Source organism: Cornus florida, unplaced genomic scaffold (genome assembly GCF_030987335.1).
Source record: "Cornus florida cultivar Cherokee Brave unplaced genomic scaffold, ASM3098733v1 CherokeeBrave_3.0.0_Hap2_Chr06, whole genome shotgun sequence".
Lineage (NCBI taxonomy): Eukaryota > Viridiplantae > Streptophyta > Magnoliopsida > Cornales > Cornaceae > Cornus > Cornus florida.
In genome coordinates this window covers 99,998,632-100,011,671 of record NW_026775576.1, presented here as the reverse complement: position 1 = coordinate 100,011,671, position 13,040 = coordinate 99,998,632, and the positions used below count along the sequence as shown (strand labels likewise).

Genomic DNA, 13,040 nt, shown 5'->3' with positions numbered 1-13,040 from the left:
ATTTGGTGCAGTTTGGACTTGGGACGTGGGGACAAAACCTAAAGATCGAGCCTGAACACGATTCTGTATATGTGTATAAATTTAGTGGTTGACTTGGCATAAATCCAAGCCAACTTGGTCGTCCACTTGCCATTCTTCACTCACCAACCCGATACCATTATTTTTCCTTGTGCAACAAGTTGCACCTATCTTGTGGAATTTAAGGGGTTGACACTTGACATGACACCATTCGGTGGTATACATGGTATGCATATATATATATACATATATAATATATATAGTATTTTGATGACTTTATGATACATGGCATGTGAGAATGCATATGCGCGTCCCAAAAGTCCAATATGACCAAACATTTTTGGCCCTCTAGTTTACTTTGTACCTCTAGTTTACGGAGTTGTGTCTATATACAATATATCATCCACTAGCCTAAACTACGTACAGTACAGTCAACAAAAGTTTGTAGCCCTCACAAAACGCAGCCGGCCGAAACTTCTCATGAATATAGAGAGTTTCCGAGTCCTTAAAGACAGCATAGAATCATAGATTAGACAGATTAATATTCTTAGGAAAGAAAAGAAGATTGGGCACATATATTAACGTACTATTTTGTTTCTAGTATTAATTCTACGTTCCACTCCATACCATCTATTCAATAGCCAATAGATTTCATAGCAACTTCATAATTTTGCCTCAAGGACACGGAAGTCCATCTCATTTCCTAAATTGATGATTCCATACATAGAGCTCGATTGGGTGTGTATGTATTATCTGCAGTAATACAGTACGTACGTTATCCAAACAAGCCTCTTCCTCTTCTGTCTTCCTCTTAATTTACAATGAGCGCGTTTGCAATGTTGAGAGAGAAACAGAAGAGAAGGGAAAGAGAGACTGAATTAAAGTAAAATATTGAAAATCGGTGTGTCCCAAAAATCCCTAAACAAATCATTTATATTAGAGCTGCCATGCTATCATGTAGTATCTTCTATATTCATGACGATCACAATTACTCCAACTCTCTAATTTGTCAACTGATATCATGTATTAACCAACACTTAAATCCCATGTCTGCTCTCATCAATTGCGCCACTTGCTGAAGTGGAAGCATTATAGATTTGCTTGCTTAATTCAATATTTTAAAAGAATTTTTTTTTTTTTTTTTCGGTAAATAAAAAAAGAGAGAAAAATATACAAATATATTGGGGGCATGAGCCCCTGGGCTAGAGACCAAAAGAACAAACGTTAAGACTGTTGTCCCAAGAGAACCGAACCAGCCCAACAAAACATAAGCTTTCTTTATTAATTACTAAATTGAAATAATTTTAATACTTGACGAGACGTGTGGGCATTTGATATTAATCTAATAGAATTTAAGCGAATCTAAGTAGAGTCATGCAAATGACTCAACGCTTCTGTGGAACCCCGGAGCTAGCATGTGAAAATTTTCGAAAGTCTTAAATACATTGAACACAACCAACTGGAATTTTAACATATATTTATATATATCAAGTGCCATTCTTCTGGGATCAAATTACTAGTTATTTTTAGTTTTAACGACAAATAAGTTCTAAATTTTTTTTATAAAGAGTCATTTAGTCCTACTTTTTTAAAATATTTCCACCTAAGTTTAAAATTTTATTAACAATTTTTTTTTTTTTTTTTTACTAATATTGTCTTTTCTTATCAATCTATGTTTGGTTGTGTGAAATTGAAATTGGAAAAAAATTAATTTAAATTTGAACTAAATTTTTTTCTATTATAATTCCAAGACACTAATTCCATACAACTGAACTTAGAATATTATTTTGTAACAAAATAGTAATAATTTATTTTCTTATTAAAATACAGTACTAACTATACCCTTTACCTTTAATTTGTAATTAATATCAATTTTGAATAATAATAATAAAAGCATATAGTTTTAACTAGCACCAAAATTAGCAAAATTTTAAAATATTCAACAGGTTATTTAAATTCAATCAAATATAATAAAATAAATAAATTTTTAAGCAATCCCTAAAAAAATCTACTTCTTTTTTTTTTTTTTTTTTGTATGAAGCGTGTTCATGTACAATTAATGAATTATTAAAATATTTCACTTTTTTATATTTTGTATTGTGTTGGAAATAAGCAAATTTCAAGAATTTAAAGTATACGTAAATTTAGGTCTGTGATATATAGTTAAAAAAAAAAAAAAATGAATCTAAGATAGTAAAATTTTTTTAAAAAAATCTTTTATTTTAAAAATGATATTAATGAAATGTTTATAAAAAGGGTAAAATATTGGAAGAAAACTAATGTTAGTATAACTATGAACTTAATTGAAAATATTTACTCAAAGTAGGACACAGTTGTCTTAACAAAATTTTATAGGACTTATTGGTCCTTACAATTGAACTGGTGGACTAATATGTAATTTCACTTCTTTTTGCATTTTTTTTTCCCCTAAAAGTTATTTTTGCATTTTTTTTAAAGCCTGTTTGAACTGACTAAGCACCACTTAGTCCGCGTGTCACCAAAGCCCGGGTCGTTTGCTTCCCTGCGTGCCGCGTCTACCCATTACGTGTTCATCTAACTTCAATTCTATGCTTCCTCGATCACACTCCAACAACATTTGTGTGTCTGTATATATAATAAATATATAGTCACCATGGTTAGGAGTGGCATGCATATGTAATACAAACTTAAATAGTGTTTTCCACAAAGTTTGAGAGAAAACAGCAACCACTACTCTATTAATCATAAATATGGCATCCGGAGAAGAAAGGTCTGAACTTGATGCCAAGGCTAGGCAGGGAGAGACTGTTGTCCCTGGTGGCACTGGCGGTAAGAGCCTCGAAGCTCAAGAGCATCTTGCTGAAGGTCTCTCTCCTCTCTTTCTCTCTCACACACTCACACAGACATGCGTGTATATATATGTACAATTATATTTAGAGAATTAACAAAAGATAGTTTATAACAATAGACATTAACCGAGATGGTATGATCTCTTTTTCAGTGTTTTAGTAGTCTGCTGTGCTTATGTCTCACTCGTGTAGTTTGTGATATACACTTATACGATTATACTGGATGAAGGGAGGAGCCGTGGAGGGCTGACAAGGAAAGAGCAGCTAGGGACAGAAGGGTATCATGAGCTTGGAAGCCGTGGAGGGCAGACAAGGAAAGAGCAGATGGGTACAGAAGGGTACCAGGAAATGGGCAAGAAAGGGGGGCTGAGCACCAATGACAAGTCCGGTGGAGAGCGTGCCGAGGAGGAAGGGATCGAAATCGACGAGTCCAAGTTCAGAACATCATCTCGCTAAATGTTTTGTGCTTCAAACTCCTGGTTTCACGGACTAATAAGTTCACATGTTAACAGTTTAAGTTCCTAAATAAGCATATAAGCAGTGATAAGCAGTTGTGGTTGTTCAACTTGTTTGTAATTAGGTCTGTACAAGTGTTTAATGAAGTTTCTTGTGGTAGCAGTAGTAGATGTTATGGTGGTGTTGGTCCGAGTCTCTGCTGGGTAGTGTTTCCTTGTTTTGGTGTTTTGGTTCTTGTAGTACACGTTGGTGGTGGTTCCTGTATGATGGCAGAACTTTAATGATATTATTGTATCATATGTTGTGGAATGACGTACTAAATGTTGCTTTAATATTAAATTCTTAATCTGTAGAAAAAGCACCAGACACTAGTAAAATGTATATTTTCAAGAAAACAATATATCATGGCTCTCACAAAAAAACTATTTGTCCACAAAATTAATCTCAAAATTAAATTCATACAATCCTAACAATTTGGAATGAGAGAGCAAAAGCTTTAGATAGGGGGAGAGTAATTAAGCATCTACAAAGTTACATTGAAGTTCCAAAAGGGAAAAAACAAAAAAAAAAAACAAAACAAAACAAAAAGGGGTAGAAAATATTACACACTCCTGCCTACAGTGGATTGTTGTATTGACATGCTCGAAAAGAGGATTAAATTATGACGCATTTTGCATGTTACATGGTCGTGAGGAACTGTACCTATTGGAGATTGGCAACAATGAAGATCAATGGCTATCATCATCATCATCATCACCTGTGCTCTTCTGCTGCGTCTCTGGTTCTTATTCTTCTGCTATATAATCAATCCCACATGAAGATCAATGGCTAGTTGCTAAAGCAGTGACTAGGAGACCGAGTATCAGAAATGGCTGTGCACTGGCCTGAAATATAAAATATGACAAACGTTGACTTTCAAATGCTATCAATTTCGATAATCAAGTTAAGAGTTCTATCAGTAACAGACCCTCTACACCATATGTTTGATTGTGTTGTGTATAGCTGCTCATTGAACACAAGCACAAAGTAGAAAGTCGTTTTTTTTTCATCATTTATTTTGATCCTTTTTTCTTCTATGGGTCATAATTCAATCAAAACTTTATTATCTGTAATTTTAATGAATTTGGAATGGTTCATCTCATTCACTACCACATTTGGATGAAATTTAATCAAGTTCAAATATTTTTTATTTCTTATTGAGTCCTAGCAACAAGGACCTGTTAGATATAAAAGAGATAAACTGTACATTGTATTGATGTATATGAGATATGAAAATACAGAGGGTTTATATAGGTGGCGAGATGTATGGAGAACAAGAAACCTAAACCTTCTATGGTAAACCTATACATGATTAGAATATATTCTACAATATAGTAATAATATATTCTACAATATATTCTAACAGGACCACTTGTTGTTTCAAAATAAATATATTTTAATTATATTTCATAATGGACAATCCTTTTTCCGTGGGATTGTTCTTCTTCACAAGTGACCCCTTTTTTCTTCACAATTGACCCAGTAATTAACTAGAGAACAACTTTGCAGTTGCAGTGAACTTGTTTCAGCAGTTGCATATTTGTACATCTAAAAGTTCTTTCCCAGAAGAAAAAATGTGACAAAAAGAAAAAATAGAAGAAGAAGAAGAAGAAAGAACTAAATTCTTCATAGTTCATGCCATGGGGAAGAAGAGATACCTGATATTTGACATCATATTTAACTGGGTCTTTGAGGAAGTACTTGAACTGCAATTGTAGATTCAGTGATTGTTAGAATGAGCAGGCCGCATAAGTATGTTCGCAAAAATCATTTTCTAAGGAGGTGGCAACGAAGAAACATGATTGGAAGCACAAAAGATAAATCTGTAATTTCTTAGTATTACTTATAAAAATTATCAACCACGACAAAAACAACTTTTGCAACTAGGATCTTGTTTAAAGACTACTCAAACTGTAATTCCTCTTCTACAAAACTAAATGAACTCACTAGTTCTATCAATCTTTGCAATTTCCTGAAATTCAAAGGTAAATGGTGATTTGCAACTCGTGTTTTTACAGTTTTTCAGATTTTCACTTGTCTTTGCACCAAGCCCCCTATGAATGGGCCATTATTAAATTTTTCCTTCCTATAATACAAGTGTGAGAAAGCAGGTTTCAGTCCAAGAGCAGTTCACTTTGTCAAATCATGCCAAAGGTTAGGTTTGTAATCTTCCCTACCCAACACCCCACATAGGTGGGATATACACTAGATAATTCACTTTTATATTTTCTGGTAGTTACAATATATATATATATTTTTTACCATGTTTGGAATTCACTACTCAGATAAATGCAAGAGGTTACAACCTGCCCAATCACAGTAGAACAAGAAACACTAATATAAATGAACTACGCTAATCACAAAATCAGTAGATACATATATATTGAAGAAACAGCTTTTTGGTTATCATCTCTGGCATTGAAGTCCATGTCAATACATTCACATATATAGGCATATAAAAAATATTTCAACACAAAGACTAGTTACTACTCAGAGCATTTCTGCAGGAATGACTTCAATTCTCGGTTCAACAAAAACAATGTGTACAGGGAATGTTTTCCAGCCTCCAGAACTGTTGAGTTCTGAGATCAAATTTGAGATTATAGAAATGGGTTTTTAAAATAACTGTCCCAGACAACGTATTTTATCAATATAATTACTTGGCACACTAATCGTAAGCAATAACAGCATGTTCTTTACCTGGAAAAAGACTTGTGGAATGATTAAACCTAGAAGAGCTAAGGCATAATATGGTTTGCCAGCTCCTAGAAGGTAACCTGCAACCATGAAAGAATACTGCAATGAGCACCTCCACAAGCAATAATAAAAATAATTAGCTACCCGAAAAATGTAACTTGATGTATTCCACATCTTACAACAAGAAAACATGATTTATTAGTTAAAATTGAGTACTTCATGCAATCATGTTTCGCCACCATAAATTCAAAGCGAATAGAACATTCATGCTCTTCATGAAATCTTATCCCGATTCATTTTCAATATACATTAACATTGAGCATTGATGTAAAAGATTGATAGAGTTTTTATCTAAATAGTACAAACAGGAGTAAAGAGCACATTGTGTGTTTAGACATTTATTATTGTAAAATGATCCAGCATACGAGTACTAAATAGATATAATTTCATATGCCTAATTTCAAATCCTTGTGACCCCTCAACAAAGAATTCGAAGGTTGTGTGCGGTTAGATTCAACAGAAGAGCTCGATCAATCAATCGAATTTAGACCAAAATAGCTCGACCGAAAGCTTGATTGATCGAAGCAAATCCAGAACGTGTTGATTGATTTGTCGATCAATCAATCAAAAGGACAGCCAAAGTTGGTAAAATATGTGTTTCCAAGGCTAAAAAGGATTCTAGACTTTCCTAATATTCCTAATCAATTTTTAATCTCTACAATACTACAGAAAGGTGTCCTAGGAGGTCTGTCTTAATCAGTCTTTTGACTCGCCTGGAATGTGAGATAAAGTCTAAATATAAGAAAAACATAAGAGATACAACTACACAATAGTGAAAGAGACTGGGAGGCCTTATTTTTCAATCACAATGAGGTTCTTCATAGATACCCTATTATATTGTGCGATTCAGTCCTAAGCAAGGAGCTTCATTCAATACTTGAAGATTGATCAACCATAACACCTGCGCATCAAAAGATAGAACAACTAGTCATTGGAGACCAAATTATGAGTTGGCAAAGCGGATCTGTTGTCGGGGTAGACAGTCCAGAGACTCGAATGAAAATTTTGGCGTCACACAAGATGATTGGGGTTTTTCTAGAGTTTGGGTAACTGGTAATCTAGTTGTAATTTTTTTTTTTCTCATAATCAATTTGATCTGCCTGAACTAGGTCCCATGGCTTTTCCATTGGGGTTTTTCACATGAATCTTTGTCTTTAATTTACTTTTCTTTATTGTTTTGTGGTCTAGATTGTCTGGTTAGATGATGATTTGAAATAAGCATGATTAATTAATTGGTTTAAATTGGTCAAAACTAATATTAAAATACATATATCAAAGTGTGCACAGCCTTGCACTAACTCTACATCAGAGCCTAGGGTTGCACTCCTATACTTCTCAATACCTGATGTACCAAGAAGTGCATAAACTAGTTTCTGGGGCTTGTGAGCATGACACAAGTCTAAGCTAGCTTGAAAAGATGGTCAAGCGCCATTGCCATCCTTTCTGAAGGGGTATGAGTGGTCACAAGAATGCAGCACAACAAATCCTGACAACCAGTGCAAAAGGTTGATTTCCATCAAAACACTAAAAGCTCCTTTTGGAGCTTGGAAAGAACCAGCAAAAAGATAGGAAAATGTAACATCTGATGGATCATGGAGCAAATTTTAATTTAACTATCGGGAAAAATAATAATTTACAAAAAAAACATTATTTTCTTTGCTCTTTCCAAGCTCCAAATGAATTCTCAGTGACGTTCCAATCTAATTAAAGGAATCATTAATTACCATATTTTTTGTTTGTAGAAGGTCTTCAGTTTAACATAATAGCGGCAACTAGATGTTGTTGAGACATTGTTATCAGATATAAACAATAGTGACGTACCAGCCACAGAGAGTTGAGTAACGTCAATAGCACCAACACAAATCCATTTAGCAGTCTCAGAGCCAAATGCTACTGGAAGTGACTGGTCAAACAGCAATATCATACAAAGGTTACAACAATTTACAGGGAAATTTACAGATGGTAAAAGATTCATATAGTATCCCAAAAAAATTAATGGAGAAAACCTGAAGTCCAAGTGCTCTATCCCCTTCAACACTTTTAAAGTCATTTACGATGGCGATACCCAGCTTAAATGTGAAAAAATATATATATAAATTAGTCTGGTTCATGTCATGTAAAATGTATGCAAAGATGCATGTCCAAAATGCATACCCCGGCTATGCTGTACAAGAGAGTGAGAACAATTATGTCAGGCGTAAGAGTCCCAAACAAAGCTTGACCAGCCCACCTATCATTAAAAATTGAAGCAGGACTTTTTACAACAGAGTGAAGAACCATTTAGAACTTCTTGCATTAAATAGCATAATGCAGCCAAAAAGAAGTACATTAAACCCATGAGATTTTCTTAGTACCCTCGGATTAATAGATAAAAAAGGCATCATCCACTACTGGTCCCACTAACGTAGGGTGCTGGAGACTGGGTATAGACCTATTTTGTGGTATGCCGCATTATTAGCATAAAGTGGTTCAAGTGGCAAACCTCAAACTTGAATCTGAACATTTATGCTTGATTGCTTGGCAGCTCAAGTTTTTGTTGTTGCAACAAGCAATGGCCCCAAAAGGCATACAGATACATAAATGGCATAATCTTGTGGAGTGGTGAACCCAACCGCTCATACTAAAGACTGAAACACTAGAAATTCAATCTGTAATATGTCCTAGAGGGCTTGTATGGAAATTAGTAGGGATATACGGCCCTGTTGTTGTAACGTCAACAAGTTAAAAAGCACTAGACATTCAACCTGTAGTATATCCAAGAGGGCTTGTATGGAAATTTAGTAGGGATATACGGCCCTGTTGTTGTAGCATCAACAACTAAAAAAGCAGCTCCTATTTGGTTGATAAAAGTACAGATGAAAAGGAAAGTAAATTATTAGAAAATGCTTGAGAAAAGTAGTCTTTCATAAGCATTTTTTTCCTTTCCCTTATTCTTTCTGGTCTCTCATATACCTTGTGGATTCAATTCCTAAAAACAAAATAAGGGTAGTGTAGTAGGGATTTGGATCCTCTCCACTAGTTTTTCTCTGCAAACCATCATCCAACGGTTATAAGCATGTCAGGTCATCACTTATTTAGGATTTAGTTGTGTATGCAACCATAACATAGTGGGTAGTTGCACAAGCAGATGAAAAGGAAAGGAAATTATTAGAAAATGCTTGAGAAAAGTAGTCTTTCACAAGCATTTTTGCTTTCCTTTCCCTCATTCTTTCTGGTCAATCATATTGTATTCAGTATCTCTTTTTATTAATTATATAAAGGACAGTAAATAAGAAGATACCACACCATGGCAAACTGATATAGCTTGCTCCTAGTGCAAAATTGCCAATCCATCCATTTTGTTTGAGCTGCAAGAATAAAAGGATTGAAGTCAGTCTTAAGGATATTCTCTTCTTCAACATTAAAGATATCAAATATATTGACTAAAATGAAAGGAAAGAAGGAGAAAACCTTTAAAGGTGGAGCCGAATATATGTAAGACAGTAAGGATCCGCCCAGAGCAAGGTAAAATATTACAGGAGAGTTATGCCCTGCCTGTAAGGGCAAGTATTCAGGATATGACATTCGTCCTAAAAAAAATTGCAGGTGAAAAATGGGCCTCACATATAAAAACCTACCCACACATCTAATAAGCCAGCCAACCCGAGGCCTGCTAAAAGCAGCACCCAGATTTGAGTAATCACCTGCAGGGAAAATATATATAAAAGAATTAATAATCAATCACAAATGAAGTAAATTTCAATGTTCGAATGCATATAATGCAACAAACAATTGCCTTGCATACCTCGTTCTCAGATATTGCCCCAGAAGGGATTGGACGATAAGGTTCGTTAATAGCGTCAATCTCTCTGTCATACCAATCATTGAGCGTCTACAAGAGTGAAAACACAAATGCTTACATAATTTGAATTTTGAAGCAGTCCATCAAGCAGGAACAAGCTCCAACTTCATGTCCATGAGAGTTAACCTGTGTATAGCCAGTTAGACATGGGCCAGACATCATCATGCAAACAATTGATTTGGCAACATCTTCCAAATTCCAGTGGAAGTTTCCTGCAACAGGAGCAAAATTTGGTCATAAGAGACTTTATAGACAGACAGTGTTACAGAATTTGTGCTTCTTTAACCATGTCTTTCAGGAAAGCCATTAATTAAGCATCCAGAAGTGAGTTTGTTCATAATCGACTTGGATAATATACTAAAAGCATATAAATGTACATACATCACAGAGTAACAGACATGCCCTCTCATCAACATATCAATCAATGTCTTGCTTAAATGCTTGAAAGCAGATTCTTCATATTAACAAGCTCAAATTAAATGCTTATATGAGAGATGGGGCAGACAAGAATTGCACTAATAATGTACCATAAAGTGTTAAACAAGATACTACAAGCATGTTAGATGACTGCATAGAAAACTGGTATGAGAAACTCTTGAAATACACTCCAGCAGAACTGCTAAGTGGCTATGAGGTCAACTTCTACAATAACATAAATATAGCAGCAAAAAGGTACAAACGTTATGCCAAAAATGCTTTAATCATCCTAGCATACAAAGGACATACCAGAAGCAGCAGCTCCACAGACCACTCCCCAAACCAATGGAGGCCAAGTAACAGGCTTTGTAAGTTGAAGACGAATCTTCCACTTATCCTGTACAAAAAAATAAATAAATAAATAAAAATAAAAAAGTCAACTAAATAACCATCATTTACATAGAAAATAGATCCCCCATTTTTATTTTTATTTTCAAATTCCTTTTGGATTTTTTTATTGAATCTCAAAAATCAAATAAATAAATACTATAAGCACACATGCAAATTCAGAATGAATATTGAGGAACTAACTATCAAACTTGTGTTAATTCATAAGAAATTAGAAACAAAATCGAGCATTGATGACTCACCGACTCTTGCTTGGCTCCTTTGATGCCAAGAAGCTGATTAAAGCTCGAACCACCCCCAACAGGGGCCTTATCTGGAGCTTGAGCGTTAACTGCTACACAAATCAAGAACTAGAAACCCTTTAGAGCCAGTCAACATCTACCACTCCATTCACTCTTATACATATTGAGAAAATAAATCAAGAAGATCAAATATTTGACTTTGTAATTTTCCTTTTACTGTATGCACGTATGTTTTTGTTTCCATTAATCATGTTAACTTCCATTTAATTCAAATTCCTTCTCCAATATAATCCTATAGTTGGGTTAGGTTGTATTTATTTCATTTTTTCCAATACAGTTCAGTCCAATCTCTTAATTTATATTTTGAATTTAATTGAAACAGAAAAGAAATCTTGTACCCACAAAGTTCAAAATACCTTCGTTAGCTTCTGTCTCTGTTGCCCTGACCGTAAGCCTCCGACCTGAGAAGGTTCAATACATATAAATACACATACATATATATACACACATATATTATTCCCAGTGTAAATGGGGGAATTAGAGGTTAGAAGCTAGAGAAATGAATGTGAAGAAATGAACTTACGAGTAGAGAGAGAAATTGGTGCGAGAATCGGCGGAATACGAAGTGGGTTTGTCTTGATATTCGATAATCTTATCGACGAGACTGTGTTCAGTACAGACGCCATTGACGGGGAAGGACTATGCTCGGTAGGCGGAGAGTGGGGGGGAGAGAGCTTTTTGGTTGGGTGTCTTGTGATAACTCTTTTAACTGCAAATACTATATTTGAAGGTGTGTGAGAGCTGGCATATGGTGTGTACCGGTCACACCAGAACTGTAGTATTACTGACACTTGGCACATTTTAATTGAAATTTGACCTTTGAGAGTGGACTCAAATTATTTTACACACATCGATGACCAATCAAAATTGAGTACACAGCGGTTCTCCTGCAACTTCAACCCAGCTTGTGAGTTTATAATAGGAATAAAATAAATAAAGAAAAACAAAAGACTCCACTGCGGGAATATAGGAGAAGATACAGTACTACTTAATTAATAAAAGTTTCAAAATATATCATCGAAATAGGGTTTTTTATTATTATTATTTATTTGGTGCAATTCATTGAATACAGAGTGCTAATAGTAATTTTTAGATTGAGACTTTTTTATTTTTTTTGCAATTCATTGAATATTATTGTAGTAGTAATTTACAGTGGACCAGATGTTAATCCTAGGTAAAAGGAATGTTGCAGACTTGCGGGACCTTTATGAGATAGACTCTTGTTTTTAGAATCAATCATCAACAATAATAAATTTTTAGAATTAATTCACATACGATATTATCTTAATTTAAAATATGCATCATTGCTATCGCTTCTGAAGAATGTTGGTCTCCGACATGTATTATCCGATAGAATTAGGCTTAGATATGGTCCTTGAAGTTTGTGACTGAATAAGTGTATTATGTAAGATTATTTATTTAATTATGCTCCACAGGATTTGGACATGTAACATATTATTTGGTTGCTAAATAAATAAATATCAATTAATATTATTTATTTTTGGTCAACGTATAATTACCTTTTTGGTAATTATTTATTGGAAAAGTATTTTCTTTTCTTATTCCTTATTTTGATGGAAAGTGGAACTAGGTTACTAATAAGGAAAACTAGTCATCCCTCTACCTTATAAAAGTGCATATACTCTATCAATTATGTACCATTAATGATACAACACATAAAAAATTTATGAATGCAAAAGGCCAAGAGAGAGAGAAACCAGTTTCCACCTTTGCTGTTGATCAGAGTTGCAACTTCGTTCGTGATTAAATGATTTGGACGTCGGACTTAATCTCAACAAGGTTTGATATCATGAATCGAAATATGTATATCTAACTATATATATTTATGCGTTATAAGGATGTGAAATTAATTGAAATTCTAAGATCTAAGGATTTATGATTATTTGTGATTAATGTTTAACACAAATTAATTAGAGTTTTTTACATGTGTTATCAAAGCCCGTAGTTTTGGAA

The 13,040-nt window shown here is 34.2% G+C and overlaps 2 protein-coding genes across 4 annotated transcripts; one reads left to right on the top strand and one right to left on the bottom strand.

The window, feature by feature from the left end:
- The first annotated feature begins 2,641 nt into the window (after positions 1-2,641).
- LOC132313319 (protein SLE1) lies at positions 2,642-3,637 on the top strand. Its single transcript, XM_059812034.1, has 2 exons — positions 2,642-2,862; positions 3,076-3,637. Exons 1-2 carry the CDS (start codon positions 2,748-2,750, stop codon positions 3,300-3,302), a joined length of 342 nt encoding a protein of 113 aa, XP_059668017.1. The 5' UTR covers positions 2,642-2,747; the 3' UTR covers positions 3,303-3,637.
- A 48-nt stretch (positions 3,638-3,685) lies between these two features.
- Positions 3,686-11,758, bottom strand: LOC132313318 (chlorophyll synthase, chloroplastic). 3 transcript variants are annotated; one of them, XM_059812032.1, is made up of 15 exons: positions 11,590-11,758; positions 11,423-11,467; positions 11,007-11,098; positions 10,666-10,753; positions 10,066-10,151; positions 9,883-9,969; positions 9,716-9,781; positions 9,549-9,632; positions 9,384-9,445; positions 8,253-8,328; positions 8,105-8,167; positions 7,920-8,001; positions 6,042-6,118; positions 5,000-5,047; positions 3,686-4,186 (listed from the first exon to the last, which is right to left on the bottom strand). In XM_059812032.1, exons 1-15 carry the CDS (start codon positions 11,690-11,692, stop codon positions 4,124-4,126), a joined length of 1,122 nt encoding a protein of 373 aa, XP_059668015.1. In that variant the 5' UTR covers positions 11,693-11,758; the 3' UTR covers positions 3,686-4,123. The 3 variants fall into 3 exon arrangements, 2 of the variants coding, with proteins under 2 accessions (XP_059668015.1, XP_059668016.1); XM_059812033.1 differs by having other exon boundaries at positions 11,007-11,095; XR_009483411.1 differs by lacking the exon at positions 3,686-4,186 and adding an exon at positions 6,927-6,999.
- Between the last annotated feature and the right edge of the window lie 1,282 nt (positions 11,759-13,040).

Coding starts and splice junctions, on each gene's coding strand:
- LOC132313318 (XM_059812032.1), bottom strand. CDS start 11,692: ATGGCGTCTGTACTGAACACAGTCTCGTCGATAAGATTATCGAATATC. Junction 8,329..9,383: donor AGCTATATCAGTTTGCCATG/GTGTGGTATCTT, acceptor TTTTAATGATAG/GTGGGCTGGTCAAGCTTTGT. Junction 4,187..4,999: donor AATATGATGTCAAATATCAG/GTATCTCTTCTT, acceptor TTTATATTTCAG/GCCAGTGCACAGCCATTTCT.
- LOC132313319 (XM_059812034.1), top strand. CDS start 2,748: ATGGCATCCGGAGAAGAAAGGTCTGAACTTGATGCCAAGGCTAGGCAG. Junction 2,863..3,075: donor TCAAGAGCATCTTGCTGAAG/GTCTCTCTCCTC, acceptor TACTGGATGAAG/GGAGGAGCCGTGGAGGGCTG.